The following is a 14,817-nucleotide window of genomic DNA, read 5'->3' on the forward strand; positions in this document are numbered from 1 at the left end:
GACTACTTCGATGTGCTGAATGAATAAATTCATAATACGCTGATGGTGAAGTCAGAAGGTACTGTATTACAAGTGTATACCGATTGTCACATAGAACATGACATTGGCCGTGACTTACTAACATATATGGAAATTAATTTGAAGAATGGTTCACCATTGTGCAGTGCAGGTGGGCCTTATCGCTCAAAGCTTGGCAGCACATGTGAATTCTCATTTTAAAGCGACACGTGCACCCCAGACACACACACATACGGTAAAGACGCCGCTGGCACACCTGCGAGCGCACACGTTTGTTAACCTTGAAGTCTTTCATGGGTAGACGCGAAACACAATGGCGTGGAAGGTGAGCCGACGCGTTTGACTGCTTTTCTTTTACTGAGATTTCTGACACACATGGAGCGTGATGGGGAGCAGGATGTCAGGGGCAAGATAACCTGCCACCTTCCTTATTTCTCTTCAAATTATACCGAGACAAAGTTCTACGATTTGCATGAACTCGCTATTTGAATAGTTTATTCGGCTTCAATTTGTCATTCCATTATTTGCAATTAATTTGAACACAGCAACGGTCTGTGTGTTCGATCAACTGTGAAGAAGAGATGATTAAAAAATGTCTATGGGGAGAGAATATACACATGGATTCTGTGTGTCAAACCGTCAAAATAATGAAAAAATATTGATTGATATCCATCCAATTCCCATAACAGTCACTGAATTATCACTGTTTTTGAGAGGACAATAAATACATGAGGCAACACTATTTTCTATATATTTCGTCATTTCTTTTCCTTTTTGAAGAGCTTGCCATGGTCACATTAAGGACAAATCACAAACATTACCAACTCAATGAAGTCATTCATCAAACAGCGGGCAAAATAAAAAGAATTCATCTCATACACTGTAATTAGTTTCTCATCCCTCAAAAGCCCTCGTGCGTATTTCTTATAGAAGCGCTGGCCGTGTCATCGGGCCTTTTGCCAAATGTTTGCAGAAGCTTTCTCTTGTGGGTGCGTGATCACAATCTACGGTCTATTTACATGCAGCCTCCGTATCCGTGATTGAAGCACCTGTAAAATAGGCAATTTTACAGTCGCTGCGCCTAATCACTCACCTGTGGGTGGGAAATAACCTGCCCAGGCAAGCTGAGACCTGCCAGCCGGCTGTGAGTGCACTCCGTTTATGTGAGCATGTGTGTGTGTGTGTGTGTCCGCAAACCCGTTAATGTCAGTGAGCTTATACAGTAGATTAATTCATAAAGTATTGTACTGTATGGCTACTACCATGAACTGACCAGGGGCTTTGATCTTTAGGGATTTTTCTCTCTGTGACCGTTCAAAAAACAATTCCCCCAATTCATCTGCACCACATTTGATGACAGAAACTGGTTTCACCCATTGAACAATGACAAGCACCAAGGCCCTGTCTGTGTGTATATGTGCCAGCTTTTTCACACAACATGGGTTTTGCTTTATCAAAGTTAATTGCCCACTTACTCAACTCTATAGAGAAAAAACCTGCAGCAAAAAGAAATCCCAAAAGGTGAAAATTAAGAAATGACTGCCCACACGTGGGCACATATTACAACCCTGTCACTCTTGCAAGGGTGGTAACAAAGTGATTTTAAATACAATGTGGCAGCAAACAACGAGCAGAAATGGCAAGCAGCAGACAAATAAGTTATCCCTCCTGATCAAACCGCATTTTAAATGTGTGTACTTCTGCTATCGTTATTCTAACTGGTCAATATGTCTCCTGAAAGAAAGACGTTGTACTGAAATACATACCGGTCGAAATATCTTGCCACATGTCATTTATAAAAAGGAAAATTATGTCAATCAAATCTATTGAGCCCATGTCTACGGGATGAAACATGCACAGTCAGCTGTTTCAACAATGCAAAAGTAGGAGTAATAAACCAAATTTGACTCCCCTCTGTGTATGCATACTTTTGAAAAAGTTTGCTATTGACGATCATATAAATTAAATAAAAAGATAGAAACTGTGATTGTAATAGATCACTTTTACAGAAGGTGCTGCAGGTTTTTGTACTGGAACACATACTGGCCTTAATTTATTGCCACATAAATGTGATTAATAAAATGGAAATTATGTAAATCAAATTGATTGAACCTTTCCAAATTCAAATAAATTATGCACGGGGTGAAACATGCACAGTCATCTTTTTTGACATTGCACAAGCAGGAAAGAAAACTGCATCATGCCCACTAGAGCTGTATATCCTGAAACTGATGTGACAGAAAGGCAGCTGTTTTTTATTTCAAATTTCAAAGGGATCACTGCTAGGAGCATTTCTACACAAAACATATTTTAAAAAAAAGATAAAAATAGTGGGTCATTCACAACTTTAAGGCACCAAATGTAACATTGTGATAAACCAGCCACAGTGACGGAGCCTGGCAATGCCATGTCACAAATGTAGCTTTAATCTAGCGCGGCCACGGTTGAATTAGTAGAGCGAAACAGAACCCTATCGAAGAGGTGATTGACAGTCCTTAGTCCTGCGGTATAAAATGTCCAAGACTTAACTGAACTGAACACCACTTGTTATTAACTCTTTCTGGAAAACAAGAAACCTCGAGACACATTGTCTAATGTATCTTTCCACCAAAGTGAGAGTCTCAGTTGATACTTAGTCATTCTAGGTGGAGAATTGTGTTCCATTTTTCTATCAGCGACACCTACTTTTAATAGTAAGCAAAGCTTGTGTGTTGCGGAGTCACATTTTAAGCTAGTTTCAAATGAATAAAAAGCTAAATCGTGATCAGACAAGAGCCAGTGGGTTCTGAGATTGCATTTCTAGCATTTCAACCAAAGCCTATTCCAATGTGATTGGTCAATACTACACAGTCTACAAACAGAAACCAGCAAGCTTCCAATACCAATATCTTGTCCCGTTGCCTACAGATTGTGCATATGAATCCAGAATGTGTTTACAGAGATTACCACTAACTCAGACACAGATACTCATGGTTTAGTGCCCCATTTCCCTTATTTGGAATCCTAATACTGCATGTGCAAACAAATGAACTGTTCCTCTTCCTAGATAATGATTTAGCTTAATGGATCTGAGAGTCTCTGGACATAATTTACATAAGTTTCTTACCTGTTTGAGCTTCTTCAAGTCTTCATCCAACTCAAGATTGTCCAAGATTACAGCCACAAAAAGACTGAGCAGAATCTAAAATGCAACAAGAGACAGTGCATTAGAACACAATTGTGTTCACACACAATGCTGTGTGTGAACACATTACAAAGAGAGAGCACGGCTCTCAACGGCTCGCAACGGCTGAGTTGGCGGCTCGCAGCTGATAGCGCTAACAGTGCAAACATCCGCAACAGTGCAGACAGAGCTAACAGTCTTTACCTGAGGGGGAAGCGGAGGGTGGGCGACTTCACTATCTGCTCAGGAAGACATTACTCCACTATATCTTCACATAGCTAATAGTTGTTTGCTGCTATATTATTGCTCTGAATATGAAATTTAGCACCTTTAAAAACAATCGACCTTGCGGCTTCAGTGACCTTTCACAAGACATATAACTCTCTTTCCCTCGTAATTAGATTGGATTGGATTCCCTGCACCTTCAACTATTTTTCATTTTTAATGCCTCGTATATTTAGCTACAGGTTTCTGTGTGCTCTGTCAATGTTGCTGTATTAAATACACGTGCAGCCCCCTTGAGGCATGCTTTGTGATATCGGGTTCTGATAAACTTTGTCTCGACTTCTACTAAGTATGTGAACACGTCGCAATATGTAAATGTCATTATCCCCGTTTCCATTATTGAAATAAGACTTTTTTTTTTTTCTCCAAAAGTACAAAGTCTGCCTAGTAATTGCATTTGTTGCTTGTTCTGTTCTGGAGGACATCCTGTCTGTCTGGGCTGAAGCGTGAGTCATCCTGAGACCATCTGTGTTGTCTGAACGCTCCCCATATTCGAGGGCCAAACCGCCAAAATGTCAGGACTTCTTACGCCTGCAAGTCTGATCGACTGTGATTAGATGCACCACTTGAGAGCACACCGACAGGGCGCGGGGGCACTAATTGGATGCATTGAGAAAACTATTTATGTATCCTTTCGGCCACTAATTTTCAGCAACCCTGCTTTTACTGACCACAATAATGTGAATAATATGAGTGTGAAGAGATTACTGCAGTGAATTGCATCTCTTGCAACTTTTTTGACTTCTACATTTGAAATAGCACAGTGAGTACCTCACCAGGGTAGCGAACAGATGGTAGAGGATGAAGTAAATGGCTACTACGGGAGCCCACATGTGACCTACAGCCACCAGAGTCTGGTCCATGACATCCACCCAGCCCTCCTGGGTTAGGATCTGGAACATGGACATGAATGCCTACAGGGAGGAAAGCACAGGATAAGAGGGAGTGAGAGAGACAAAAGGCTACAGAGGGCAAGTGAGTGCGTGAGCGGTGAAGAGAGGGAGAGGAAATTACACCGAGGCAGAAGGATCTGACATTTGAAACATGCTTTTTTTTTTCTTTCGCAGGAGGGCAAATATCCCACAGCTGATCCCTTTCTGACCATTCCTCTCTAGGTAACAATGTTTGAAATATTATAGAGAGAAAGAAGAGAGGAAATGAGGAGCCATTTTTCTGTCCTGCTGCTCTCTAATTTACTTGGTAGAGGTCAGATAAAAGTGTAGGGAAGAGACACAGGCAACACCGTGGCCCCTGGAGTCAAATGGCATGCCTGTGCCTCCTCCTTAGTATCTCACCTCCAGACAGCCAGCCCCCCCACCCCCACCAGCCCCTCCCAGCTGCTCCCACGTCACCGCCGATGAAGATAAACCCAGCAACAGGTCGTTGCCTGTAGGGGGGAGACAGCCAAACATCATTAACTGTGATGCGGTGTGCGTCTTGTGTACCCATAAGGCACAGGCAGTGACGGAGACGAAGAGAGAGAATGAGAGCGAGCATACAAGTGGCATCTGTTTACGAGCAACCCCCCCGTGTCCCGCTGTGCCTGGGATCGGAGAAATGTTGGAGGGGGTGAGGAGGAATAAAAAAAAAAAAGAAAGGAGGATGGAAAGATGAGGCTAATGAGAGCGAAGGCGGCTCATGAGCACTTAGAAATCAAAGGAGGTACCCACATCTGTCGACCTCATCACGCAACCCATCATCGACATCTGCAGGCCTCTCCGCTGCTTGTCTGAGGTGTCACTCTGGAGCTGCTCGCATGAATTTATAAGTTTTGTATGTACCTGTATGTCCTGATTTTAACTGCATTGCATGTTTCCATTAGGGCATATTCAGAAGAGGTGCGTTTGGAGCAGTACAGTTTTTAAAGAGTTTACCCGTTTGGTCGGCGTTATTTGTGCAGGCGAAAACTACGCCATTCAAAATCAGATGGTTACTATATAACTGCTGATGTTGCATGAAAATGTTGGCTGAATAAAATAAATATTAAAAACTCTTTTCCTTCCCCACAAAGAATCACACAAAAGCACCACTTTAAATCTTGTTTTAAGATGTTTTAGAGACGTTCATGCTCGCAAGTTTCTTGGAAATAAATCATTCAGCATGAAAAAAAGCATAAAGCAATGAGTAATCGACTGAAGACATGTTAATAGACAAAGACCAAAACTGGAGCAGCCCTAAAAACCTACAAATGCAGCATTTGAGGGTATAATGGAAGATACGTTGACATCTGATAAGCAGCAGTCACTCACAGGAAGCCTTGCATAATACAATGCAAAGAGAGAAAATGACAACCTGCTGCAACGTATTCTCATCCACAACGTATTCTCACGGTCCACATGCTATCCTACGAACAGTTACTCCTCATTTTTGGTGTGCTTTCCTACGATAGCCAGCGACACGTTATTTTCCGCTCGCTACATACAGACGGTCTTTTCAAAATAAACGTCTGTCTTCACAGGAAACAACTCAGTCCGGTATAGTCAACAAAACTACTTATGTTTAGGAAAAGATCGTCGTTTGGGTGAAACTAACCACGGAATTGTCTTTACTGAAGTACGCGTAAGTCACGCCGAAACACGAAAAGCAGTCTCCTGGCTGAAAGATCGCTGTTGATTGCAAAAGCAAAAGTTACCCTGATTGGTTATTTAGACCTACTCTGTTCAATGAATCACCCATTTGGGCTTAGGTATGTGACTCAGGGTGAATCTGAAACAAGTTGTGATTCATTTAGGCACAGTTTACTGAAAAGAACACTTAAAAATAAGCAGAATCACACCGATAGAGGCTTTCTTTAATAAAGCTAATCCATACATACAGATTGCCCTCTTGGTGGGAGGGTGAGTGCGAGGGGTTCCTTACCCTGGGGAACGTGGTGAAGCGGTCCAGTTCCTCCACGAAGCAGAACATCTGCAGGCTGATGGCCGACATGACGATGAGGAGGCTGGCTGTGAACACCACCAGGCTGCCGAGTTTTTTACCCGGACCAAATATCTTATACACAAAGTCCTCCAGAGCCGGGGAGATCTTAATCAAACGCACGACACGTAGCACCTGAGGAGAGGAAAAGCATACACTGTGAGGTGACCGTTTGTGTAACCCTTGATTTTTTGGTCTTTGGGACAGTAGTTTGATAATCATGAGGAACACAGAGGTGGTATTTAAATAGATTACAATATAAATCAGCATTATAAAAGGAAACACAGGGGACAAAACAGGGCATTGATGTGGACCCAGTGGTAAAGGTGCACTGATACTGTGCTCTGTCAACGGGCTCAGTCCTGAAATTGCTTGCGGTAACAACAACCCCCTAAAGGTAATGCATACTGGTCTGACTCTGATCTGGGATCCAGAAGAGTGGCTATTGATCGAGCTCAGCACTGATGCCCCAGGCCAAAGATTTTTTCTTCACAATCCCGCTCTAAACCAAATGAATGGCTATCTCCCATTCCCTGGACACGCAGCAAAATAAAGGAGACAGACGGGGGGAGGCTGGTCTACAGGGGGATCCGACAGTAAACTAATACAGTAAGAACGCTCGCAGCATGATGACGGATGGGAATGGGAGGACATTATACCTTCTAGCCCTGACACACCGTGATGACCACTATCCATTTTACTACAGTTGCAAGCTCTGGGGCTGAGAGCAAACCATAAGAGGGTAGGTTCATCGAGGGTATGAGGCTATAAACATCTTCTCTCTTTTTTGTCCTAAGCATGAGAACTACACAGCTTGGGAATCTGAAAAGGCAGTGTGCAAAATACTTGATTGACACTTCAGACCCCCCCCTTTAAAATCCTCCAAAGCAAAATTTCAGCGGGCCTCCGAAATCATAACACAATTATTTGTCACTTGTAGTTACTAAAATGTCTTTTAAAAGTGTACTAAGAGATGTTTTCATTACTCAAACTGCAAAACATTTACTTGCAAATATGAATGAGAGACGTAAACGACACGGTCAGCCAGAGACGCGACAGGCTGCCACTAAAAGAGAGCCTGTCTTCATGTCTGTTCGTGATCGACAAATTGGATCCAGTGTCTTTCGTGAGAACCCGGATTAAAGCAGGACCCCGTCGCTCCTCTTCTTGGACACCAGGGTGGCGACAAGAAGAAGTGTGTGTGTGTGTGTCGGTGTGGGGTGTGTGCACGTGTGTCTGATTGGCTAGAGAGAGGCGAGTGCGCTGTGCGTATTCTGTTGCAGTAGTTGCGTCGTAGCGTTGTGTGTGTGGCTTTATTGTTAACGATATACGCCTCAGCGATGTGTGTGTACAGCACGGTTGCCTTTGCTTGCATCCATGAATATCTAACTATTTAGTTGCATATCTGAAAAACCGAAGAAATAAATGTGACTGTTTCAAGAGAAGAAAAAAAACCCCATATCTCGACTACTCATGCAGACATGAGAAGAGCAATAAACAATAAAATCTAATCAAAAGTAATTACTTTTACGAGAGGTTATCCCAATCACGGTGCAGGCTCAGGGCCAGATGTGCGAGCCGGAAACACGGCAAATAACAGACTGTTGTTTGCATGGCTGAATCAAAAGCTTGTTTTTTTTCCCCCCACAAAGAGGTTTGTGCGCCTGCTACCAATGATTAACTATAAACGACACTCGGAGAATGGCTCTCCAGCTGTGCCGCCTGTGTGTGCTTCTGGCTCCAGCCTCTTGCAAGACAAAGCAATGCTTAGCATAAAATTGAATTGCATTGTCGCCGTCACGGATATCCCATCCAGAATTTTTAAACCCGTATTGGCAAAATACCAATAACTAGAACCGGATCAGTGCACCCCCGCCAGAATTGTCCAAAAATGATACAACGCCCTGCCTTTTCGTATGAATGCATTGACTGAACTGTTAAATTGTGTTGCTACTGAAGTGTCGAGGTGGGTTGATTAAAAATCATTCTGCCAAGTGGGGTGTTTGCATTGTGACATTTGGTCCAAAGACAATTGGGGAGGCTCGTCTTAAGCAGTGAAAACACCCTTTGGTTGGATAAGATTAAGTAATTGGGTATGATTTATTGCTTTTTGATTTAAGACAACAAAGGTTTTCATACGACACGTTGGCATGCGTTTGCTTGAGCGTAAGCATTGCAAACGTGTGGATGGCAGCTGTTGAGAGAGTCAGACAGGATCAGGGCAGCTTGTACGGTCAAGGCTGATTGGAGACCCGTCAAGGAGCCCTTTCCCATCGGATCCTCCACGGAGATTTCCATCGACACAGCAAGGTCACGGGGTTACCCTTTGGACAGAGTACAGCACTTATAGGGTCTGGATGGATGATACTTCTACAAGGCGCCATTGCCACATGGGTCACAATATACAAAGTTGATTTATAGTTCTGCTTTGGGAACCGGACAAAAACTTTGTCAACAGGTGATGTGTTGCCACTTGCCGGTGTTTGTGCGTTTGTGAGTGAAGCAGTGCGAGTTAAAAGGGACTGCTAATAAAAACAAAACTAACATACCTAGTTTGACGCGTGCTGGATATGTAAAATGATTTTGTTAATCAAGAGGGTCATATCAAACTCAAAACTAATATTCAGCAGCACAAGCGCAACAGAGAGGCCGATGAGTGAGCGATTCAGAGATGTCGGGGTAATTCTCCCGTCTAACCTGGGAGGATTTGTGTAAATGTATTAGATTACTTGTCAGGGTTCAAGATTCACAACGTACTGTAAAGAGGTGGCAGTCGGAGCTTGGCGTTACAGTTACGGACACAAATGGGGAAGGCTCGAGAAGAGTGGACAAGAGGGGCTGTGATACGCCGACGAAGATGCCTCAGAGAAATTAATAGTGCCAGACCCGGCATCTAGTAGCACTACGACAGAGGTAAATATTACATTCTTCTCCATTGTTGTTATCATTACTCCGACAACGCGTAAGTCCTGATTGGCTAATTCTTAGTCACCCCGTGGTGCTCATTGGCTCCATCACCTCTTAATCGAGAAACCGCTGGTTCATGTATCGATGCGCAGAGACGAATCAGCTGACTTGAACTTGGTGGAGTGGGCAGATTTACATGTCTGGACCCAGGCAATGAAAAAGTGGGAAGTCAAAATACTTGACAACTGCCCTTTGGAGGATGGAAGATCACAGAATTTATAGACAAAAATAATGTAGATCACAACTACTAGACACATCTCTAGTGAGGACTAATGCGTCACACATTATTACTTCCACTTACAGAACGATCAGGACTTTCCCAGCTCTCTGCCTCACATACGGGGAGTTGAGGACTGCACATTAAGGCTCAGTTTTATGCAAAATATCACCTAAAACCCACCAGGGAACGACTCTTTTCACTGAACATATCAAATGTCCCTCAAAAATGGGTCACGACTGGAAAAATCACTTCACCAGATCTCTGTTCGACACTTGTGGTGTCGCTACATTTAAAGCATTTTGAATGAATAGTGGAGAGGTTGTAACACCGAAGAGTGATATGATTGATTCTCGCTCATTAATGCATGGTCACAGGAGAGAAATGTCACTAAATGATTCACGGCTTCTGCTCCACGCTGCAATTTTATCTGAAGGGAGGATGCTTCAGTTTCACATTTACGATATAAAGGGATTCATGTGTGTTTATACAGGCATGCTTATGTGCAAGTGCATACTGTAAAAATGTGTATGTGTGTGAGTGTGTGTGTGTATCTATACCTGAAAGTAGGTGAACTGAGAGTGGTAGAGGTAGGGGTAGATGTGCAGTGTGGTGCCCACCACCAACAGAGATTCAAACTTGTGCAGGGAGGAGCTGATGTAGCCGGTAAAGCCCAGACACCAGATTTTCAGAAGAGCCTCCAGGTCAAACAGCACAGTGAAGGCGACCTGGGGTGGAATGGAACAAACAGCAATCAGCGGTTCAGCGTTTTTACTCCCCGCCACCACAACTCTCTCTCAGCAAGATGCTGTTCCACAGCAGTTAAAGGAATACTTCACCCTTAAAAGGAACATTTTTTCTATATCAATTGCTTCCCGCGCACTACCTTGAATTCTTGAGGAAAACGTTTTATTTCTGTGGTTAAACTTGATCTCTGTTTACTTCAATTAATCAAGGATTTACTCTGTTTTTGCGGATTCTCCGTTCGCTGTGGAGGCATGTGAGAAAAATAAAGTTTTATCAAAGGTAATGCATGGATATACACAGGGTGACCATTTCTCCACCAATCCTTGTACAGGTTACATTTTTTATTAGAGACAGACAAACACGATATTGACATTAGAAAGAGTCATTTTGAAATGAATTTACCTGTCAGTACAATGTACTCAAACTTTACTTTTCCAATTCCTTCCTCTTTACTCTTCTACTGCAGTACATTTCAGAGGGACAACATTGTACTTTTCCTGCTACTTATTTGACAGCTATAGTTATTTTGAAGATTTATCAAAATATACGTTCAATTTATAAAACAATGCCTCACTAATGATTGAACTACCCAATGTTATAAAGTAGCTCAGCATCCACCAGCTACACCACTTAAATGCAGTTTTCCTGTACCGGAGATCGAAATAACAAAAGACGCCACCAGGTATGGGTATGGGAAATGCAGGTTGTAGCGTTTCTGGAGCTTGACCCAGAGCAGGGACTAAACATCGGGATAGCTTGTTCTCTGTGACATCGATTTTTACCTTTCTGTTTCAAACCTGTCTCTTGCTAGTCCCCTTTATGCGCCATATGAAATCCTTGGAGGACCCCTTTAAGTAAAGTAAAGCATCTGAATGCTTCTACCACCACTGTCTTCAGCAGGGGGAATACAGTAAAAAGGAGGGAATGAAATTGGCACCTCACCAATAAAGCGTGCATTTCTGCATTTACCTCTAAACCCAGTGCCTCCATTTTCTGTTTTTCCCTCCACAGCCTTCACACAGATTGGAACAAATCTGCAGATCGATGGCTGTATGATATGGATGGGGAGAGTGAGGGAAGGTAATATTGTGTCTGTTTCTTTTTCCTTCATTTTTCTTATCTCCTCCATTCAGCTGTGTGTGTGTGTGTGTGTGTGTGTGTGTGAGTGAGAGAGAGAGAGGTATGAAGGGGACGGAGGAGGTGATTATACTCCTTGCAGTCTTTGTTGGCACTTTACCACCTGCATACTGATGACATCAAACCAACCTGCTTGACACATACAGTGCAGTGTCGGGTGTACACTTTAAAACAAAAATCAAAATCAAAAGAGCTAATAAAGAAATATACATATACTAAAGCTGATTAATGAAAATGTCCATTATTGAAAAATGATAAATATACAAAGGTATGGATTATAACCTGTCTGGTACCCTCAAATCCCCAGTTGGACCATACATCACTAAAGTGGTAATATCACGAGGCACTCAGACTACGCAAGGATTAAATCCCTATTAATAACAGACCATGACATTACCGTGGAGGGCATTCCAAATAAGGACCTCTACTGTAGAGACAAACCCTTTGTCTGTGTCCTTTAATGGGTTTTTACCAAAAGATGATCTCATACTGTTTGTTATCTAATAAATCAAATTCAAACAAAGCTGTAAATTTAAGCCATGCTCGAAGGGCTTATGTCAATGTTAAACCCAGGGATCGAGGTTGACATTTGGAGTTGAAAGAAAAAGCAGGAAATTGAAGGAAAAAATCATCTCACCTCTGCCAGGTAAAACTCATCATAGTGCCGGCGGTAGTTCTCGCCTTTGTAGTAGTTGCTAGCGGCAACGATGACGTCCACGGCGACCATGCTCAAGATGAACATGTGGAACACAGAGGACCGCATCAGTTGCTGTGGAGACAGAGCTCGATTGCAATCAATGTCAATAGCACACGACGGGCAAAGAGGAAAGAAGAGGTGCGTGGGAAATGGACAGCCATTTTTATTTCGTTTCCCATTGAGCTTCATCAAACTCTGGTCTACGGATGTGAACCAGCAATACCAGGATAATAATAAAGTAAAGCATTATCTGAGATACATTTATTTTTCCAGTCTGATTGAAGGTTATAGCACATGATGGACAAACAGGAAGATAGGTAAGGTGTAATGTACCACAGAACAAGAGTGATTGTGAAAAACGGTGATGAGACTTAACTCTGCCTTTCCCTGAATGTAAATGTTGTGTTAATACCATCAATTATATATATATATATATATATTAGTGCTGGGCAACGATTAAAATTTGTAATCGCGATTAATCGCATTGTTATGCGCAAAGTTCAATAATGAATTCAAAAGTAGTGCATTGCACACTTTTATTTTAAAAGTACTGCTATATGAACAAAAGGTCAATAACATTTGTTTTATAAACACTTTAAACACATCAGGTTCTTGTTAACAGCAGTATTCCCTTTACACAGTAGCAGTTATAATACAGTTATAATGATTCTGATAATAGATATTCAGCCGGTGTTCACAACTTTATCTTCATGTGTGTAAGAGATGCAATTTAAATATACACCTTGAAAACTGCAAACATATCTACTTCTTTTTTTTAAATGTTTGTTAAATTCTCAGTAGCGATAACTAAATGATGCTTATTATACATATTCCAAACAAAAACACTTTAAAAACTCGACAATATGTATTTTAATATTGTCACTGTTGTAAACTGTTTGATTGCATGATTTACATTTATTGTGAAGAGCATGAAAACGGAAGTGCATTTACTTTGAAGAGACAGGAAGTAGAATGGTACGTGTTCTTGCTAACAATGTAGATGTATGTAGAAAACCACATGTCGGGTGCAAGAGTGCGTTGTGTTCACTGTAACACTGTAATACTGCAGTTCAGACAGTAAAGTATTCCGTTCAAACAACACGTGTCTTGGTCCTCACTAGAAGCTCCACTTCACAACAGTCACGTTTGATCCTGTAACGAGACGATTGCGCTCGCGCGTGTGTGCGTGTGTGTGTGTGTTTGTGAGACAAGAGTGAACGACTGTGACGGAGGGTAGGAGGGGTTCCGGACCCAGGGGGAAGAAGGAAGTGACGCCACATGAACACAGCTGTTCACTGCTTGCTGCCTGGTTCTCGCATTAAATATGTCCGCTTAATAAAAAAATTTAAAAGACTGCGTTAACGCGCGATAATATAATTGTCGGCATTAATTAATTAATGCGTTAACGAGATATTAACGCGTTAACTTGCCCAGCACTAATATATATATATACACACAACTCCAATGGATTTGAAACTAATCAGTCAATATGTGGTTTAAGTGAAGCCTTTCAGCTTTAATTCAATGGATAAAACAAAAAAAAATCACAATGACCGTTTAGGAATCACAGCCACTTTTACACAGCCACCCACATTTTCAGAGGCTCAAAAGTAATTGGACAATTATCTGACAAACGGTTTCATGGCCAGATGTGGTTTGTTCTGTCACTATTTCACGACAAATGATGCCGACAATAGGATTCAAAATGTTATATTTGCAGTTGGTAGTTGGTCCTTGGAACTCTCAGCATGCGGACCAAAAAGGTGTCAATGCAAGTGGAGAACATTATTAGGTTAAACATATTGGTGTACCTTGGTGAAGAAAAACCCCTTCATAACATCTACTGAAGTCAAGAACACTCTGGAGGATGTTGGCGCATCATTGTTAAAGTCTACAATCAAGAGACGCCTTCAAGAATCTAAATACAGAGGGTTTACAACAAGGTGAAAACCACTGGTAACACTGAAGAACAGGAAGGCCTGATTAGACTTCAACAGAAAACATCTGAAAAAGCCTGACCAGTTTGGGAAAAAGGTTCTTTGGACAGATGAAACCAAGATGAACTTGTACCAGAATGATGGGAAGAGAAAAGTGTGGAGAAGGAAAGGAACGGCTCATGATCCAAAGCAAACCACATCATCTGTCTAACATGGTGAAGGCAGTGCTTTGGATGGGCATGTATGGCTGTCAATGGAACTGGGTCACTGGTGTTCATTGGTGATGTCACAGCTGATAGAAGCAGCAGGATGAGTTCTGAGGTGTTTAGGGCTAAACTATCTGCTCAGATTCAGCCTAATGCTACAAAACTGATTGGATGGCGCCTCACAGTGCAGATGGATAATGACCTAAAACATACTGTGAACACAACCCAAGAGCTTCTTATGGCAAAGGAATGGAATATTTTTCAATGTCCAAGTCAGTCACCTGATGTCAACCCAAGTGAGCAGGCTTCTCACTTACTGAAGATAAAACTGAAGGCAGAAAGACCCACAAACAAGCAGCAGCTGAAGGAGGCTGCAGTAAAAGGTCTGGCAAAGCATCTCCAGGGAGGAAACTCACCGTTTTTGGTGATGTCTATGGGTGCCAGACTTCAGGCAATCATTGACTGCAATGGATTTTCCTCCAAGTATTAAACATAATGATTATATTCACAATTATGTTAGTTTGTCC

At 42.1% G+C, this 14,817-nt stretch overlaps 1 protein-coding gene across 4 annotated transcripts in view; it reads right to left on the bottom strand.

Annotated features, from left to right (window-relative positions):
* Positions 1-14,817, bottom strand: part of nalcn (sodium leak channel, non-selective) — a 96,206-nt gene that overhangs the window by 34,393 nt on the left and 46,996 nt on the right. For all 4 annotated transcript variants that reach the window (XM_031870206.1, XM_031870204.1, XM_031870205.1 and 1 more), the window contains 5 exons: positions 12,088-12,219; positions 10,127-10,294; positions 6,326-6,517; positions 4,243-4,380; positions 3,125-3,199 (listed from right to left, as the gene is read on the bottom strand). In XM_031870206.1, coding sequence (XP_031726066.1) covers positions 3,125-3,199; positions 4,243-4,380; positions 6,326-6,517; positions 10,127-10,294; positions 12,088-12,219 — 705 coding nt within the window. The remainder of the gene's footprint in view (positions 1-3,124; positions 3,200-4,242; positions 4,381-6,325; positions 6,518-10,126; positions 10,295-12,087; positions 12,220-14,817) is intronic.

This window comes from Anarrhichthys ocellatus, unplaced genomic scaffold (genome assembly GCF_004355925.1).
Source record: "Anarrhichthys ocellatus isolate YVR2014 unplaced genomic scaffold, GSC_Weel_1.0 scaffold51, whole genome shotgun sequence".
NCBI classification, from domain to species: Eukaryota; Metazoa; Chordata; class Actinopteri; order Perciformes; family Anarhichadidae; genus Anarrhichthys; species Anarrhichthys ocellatus.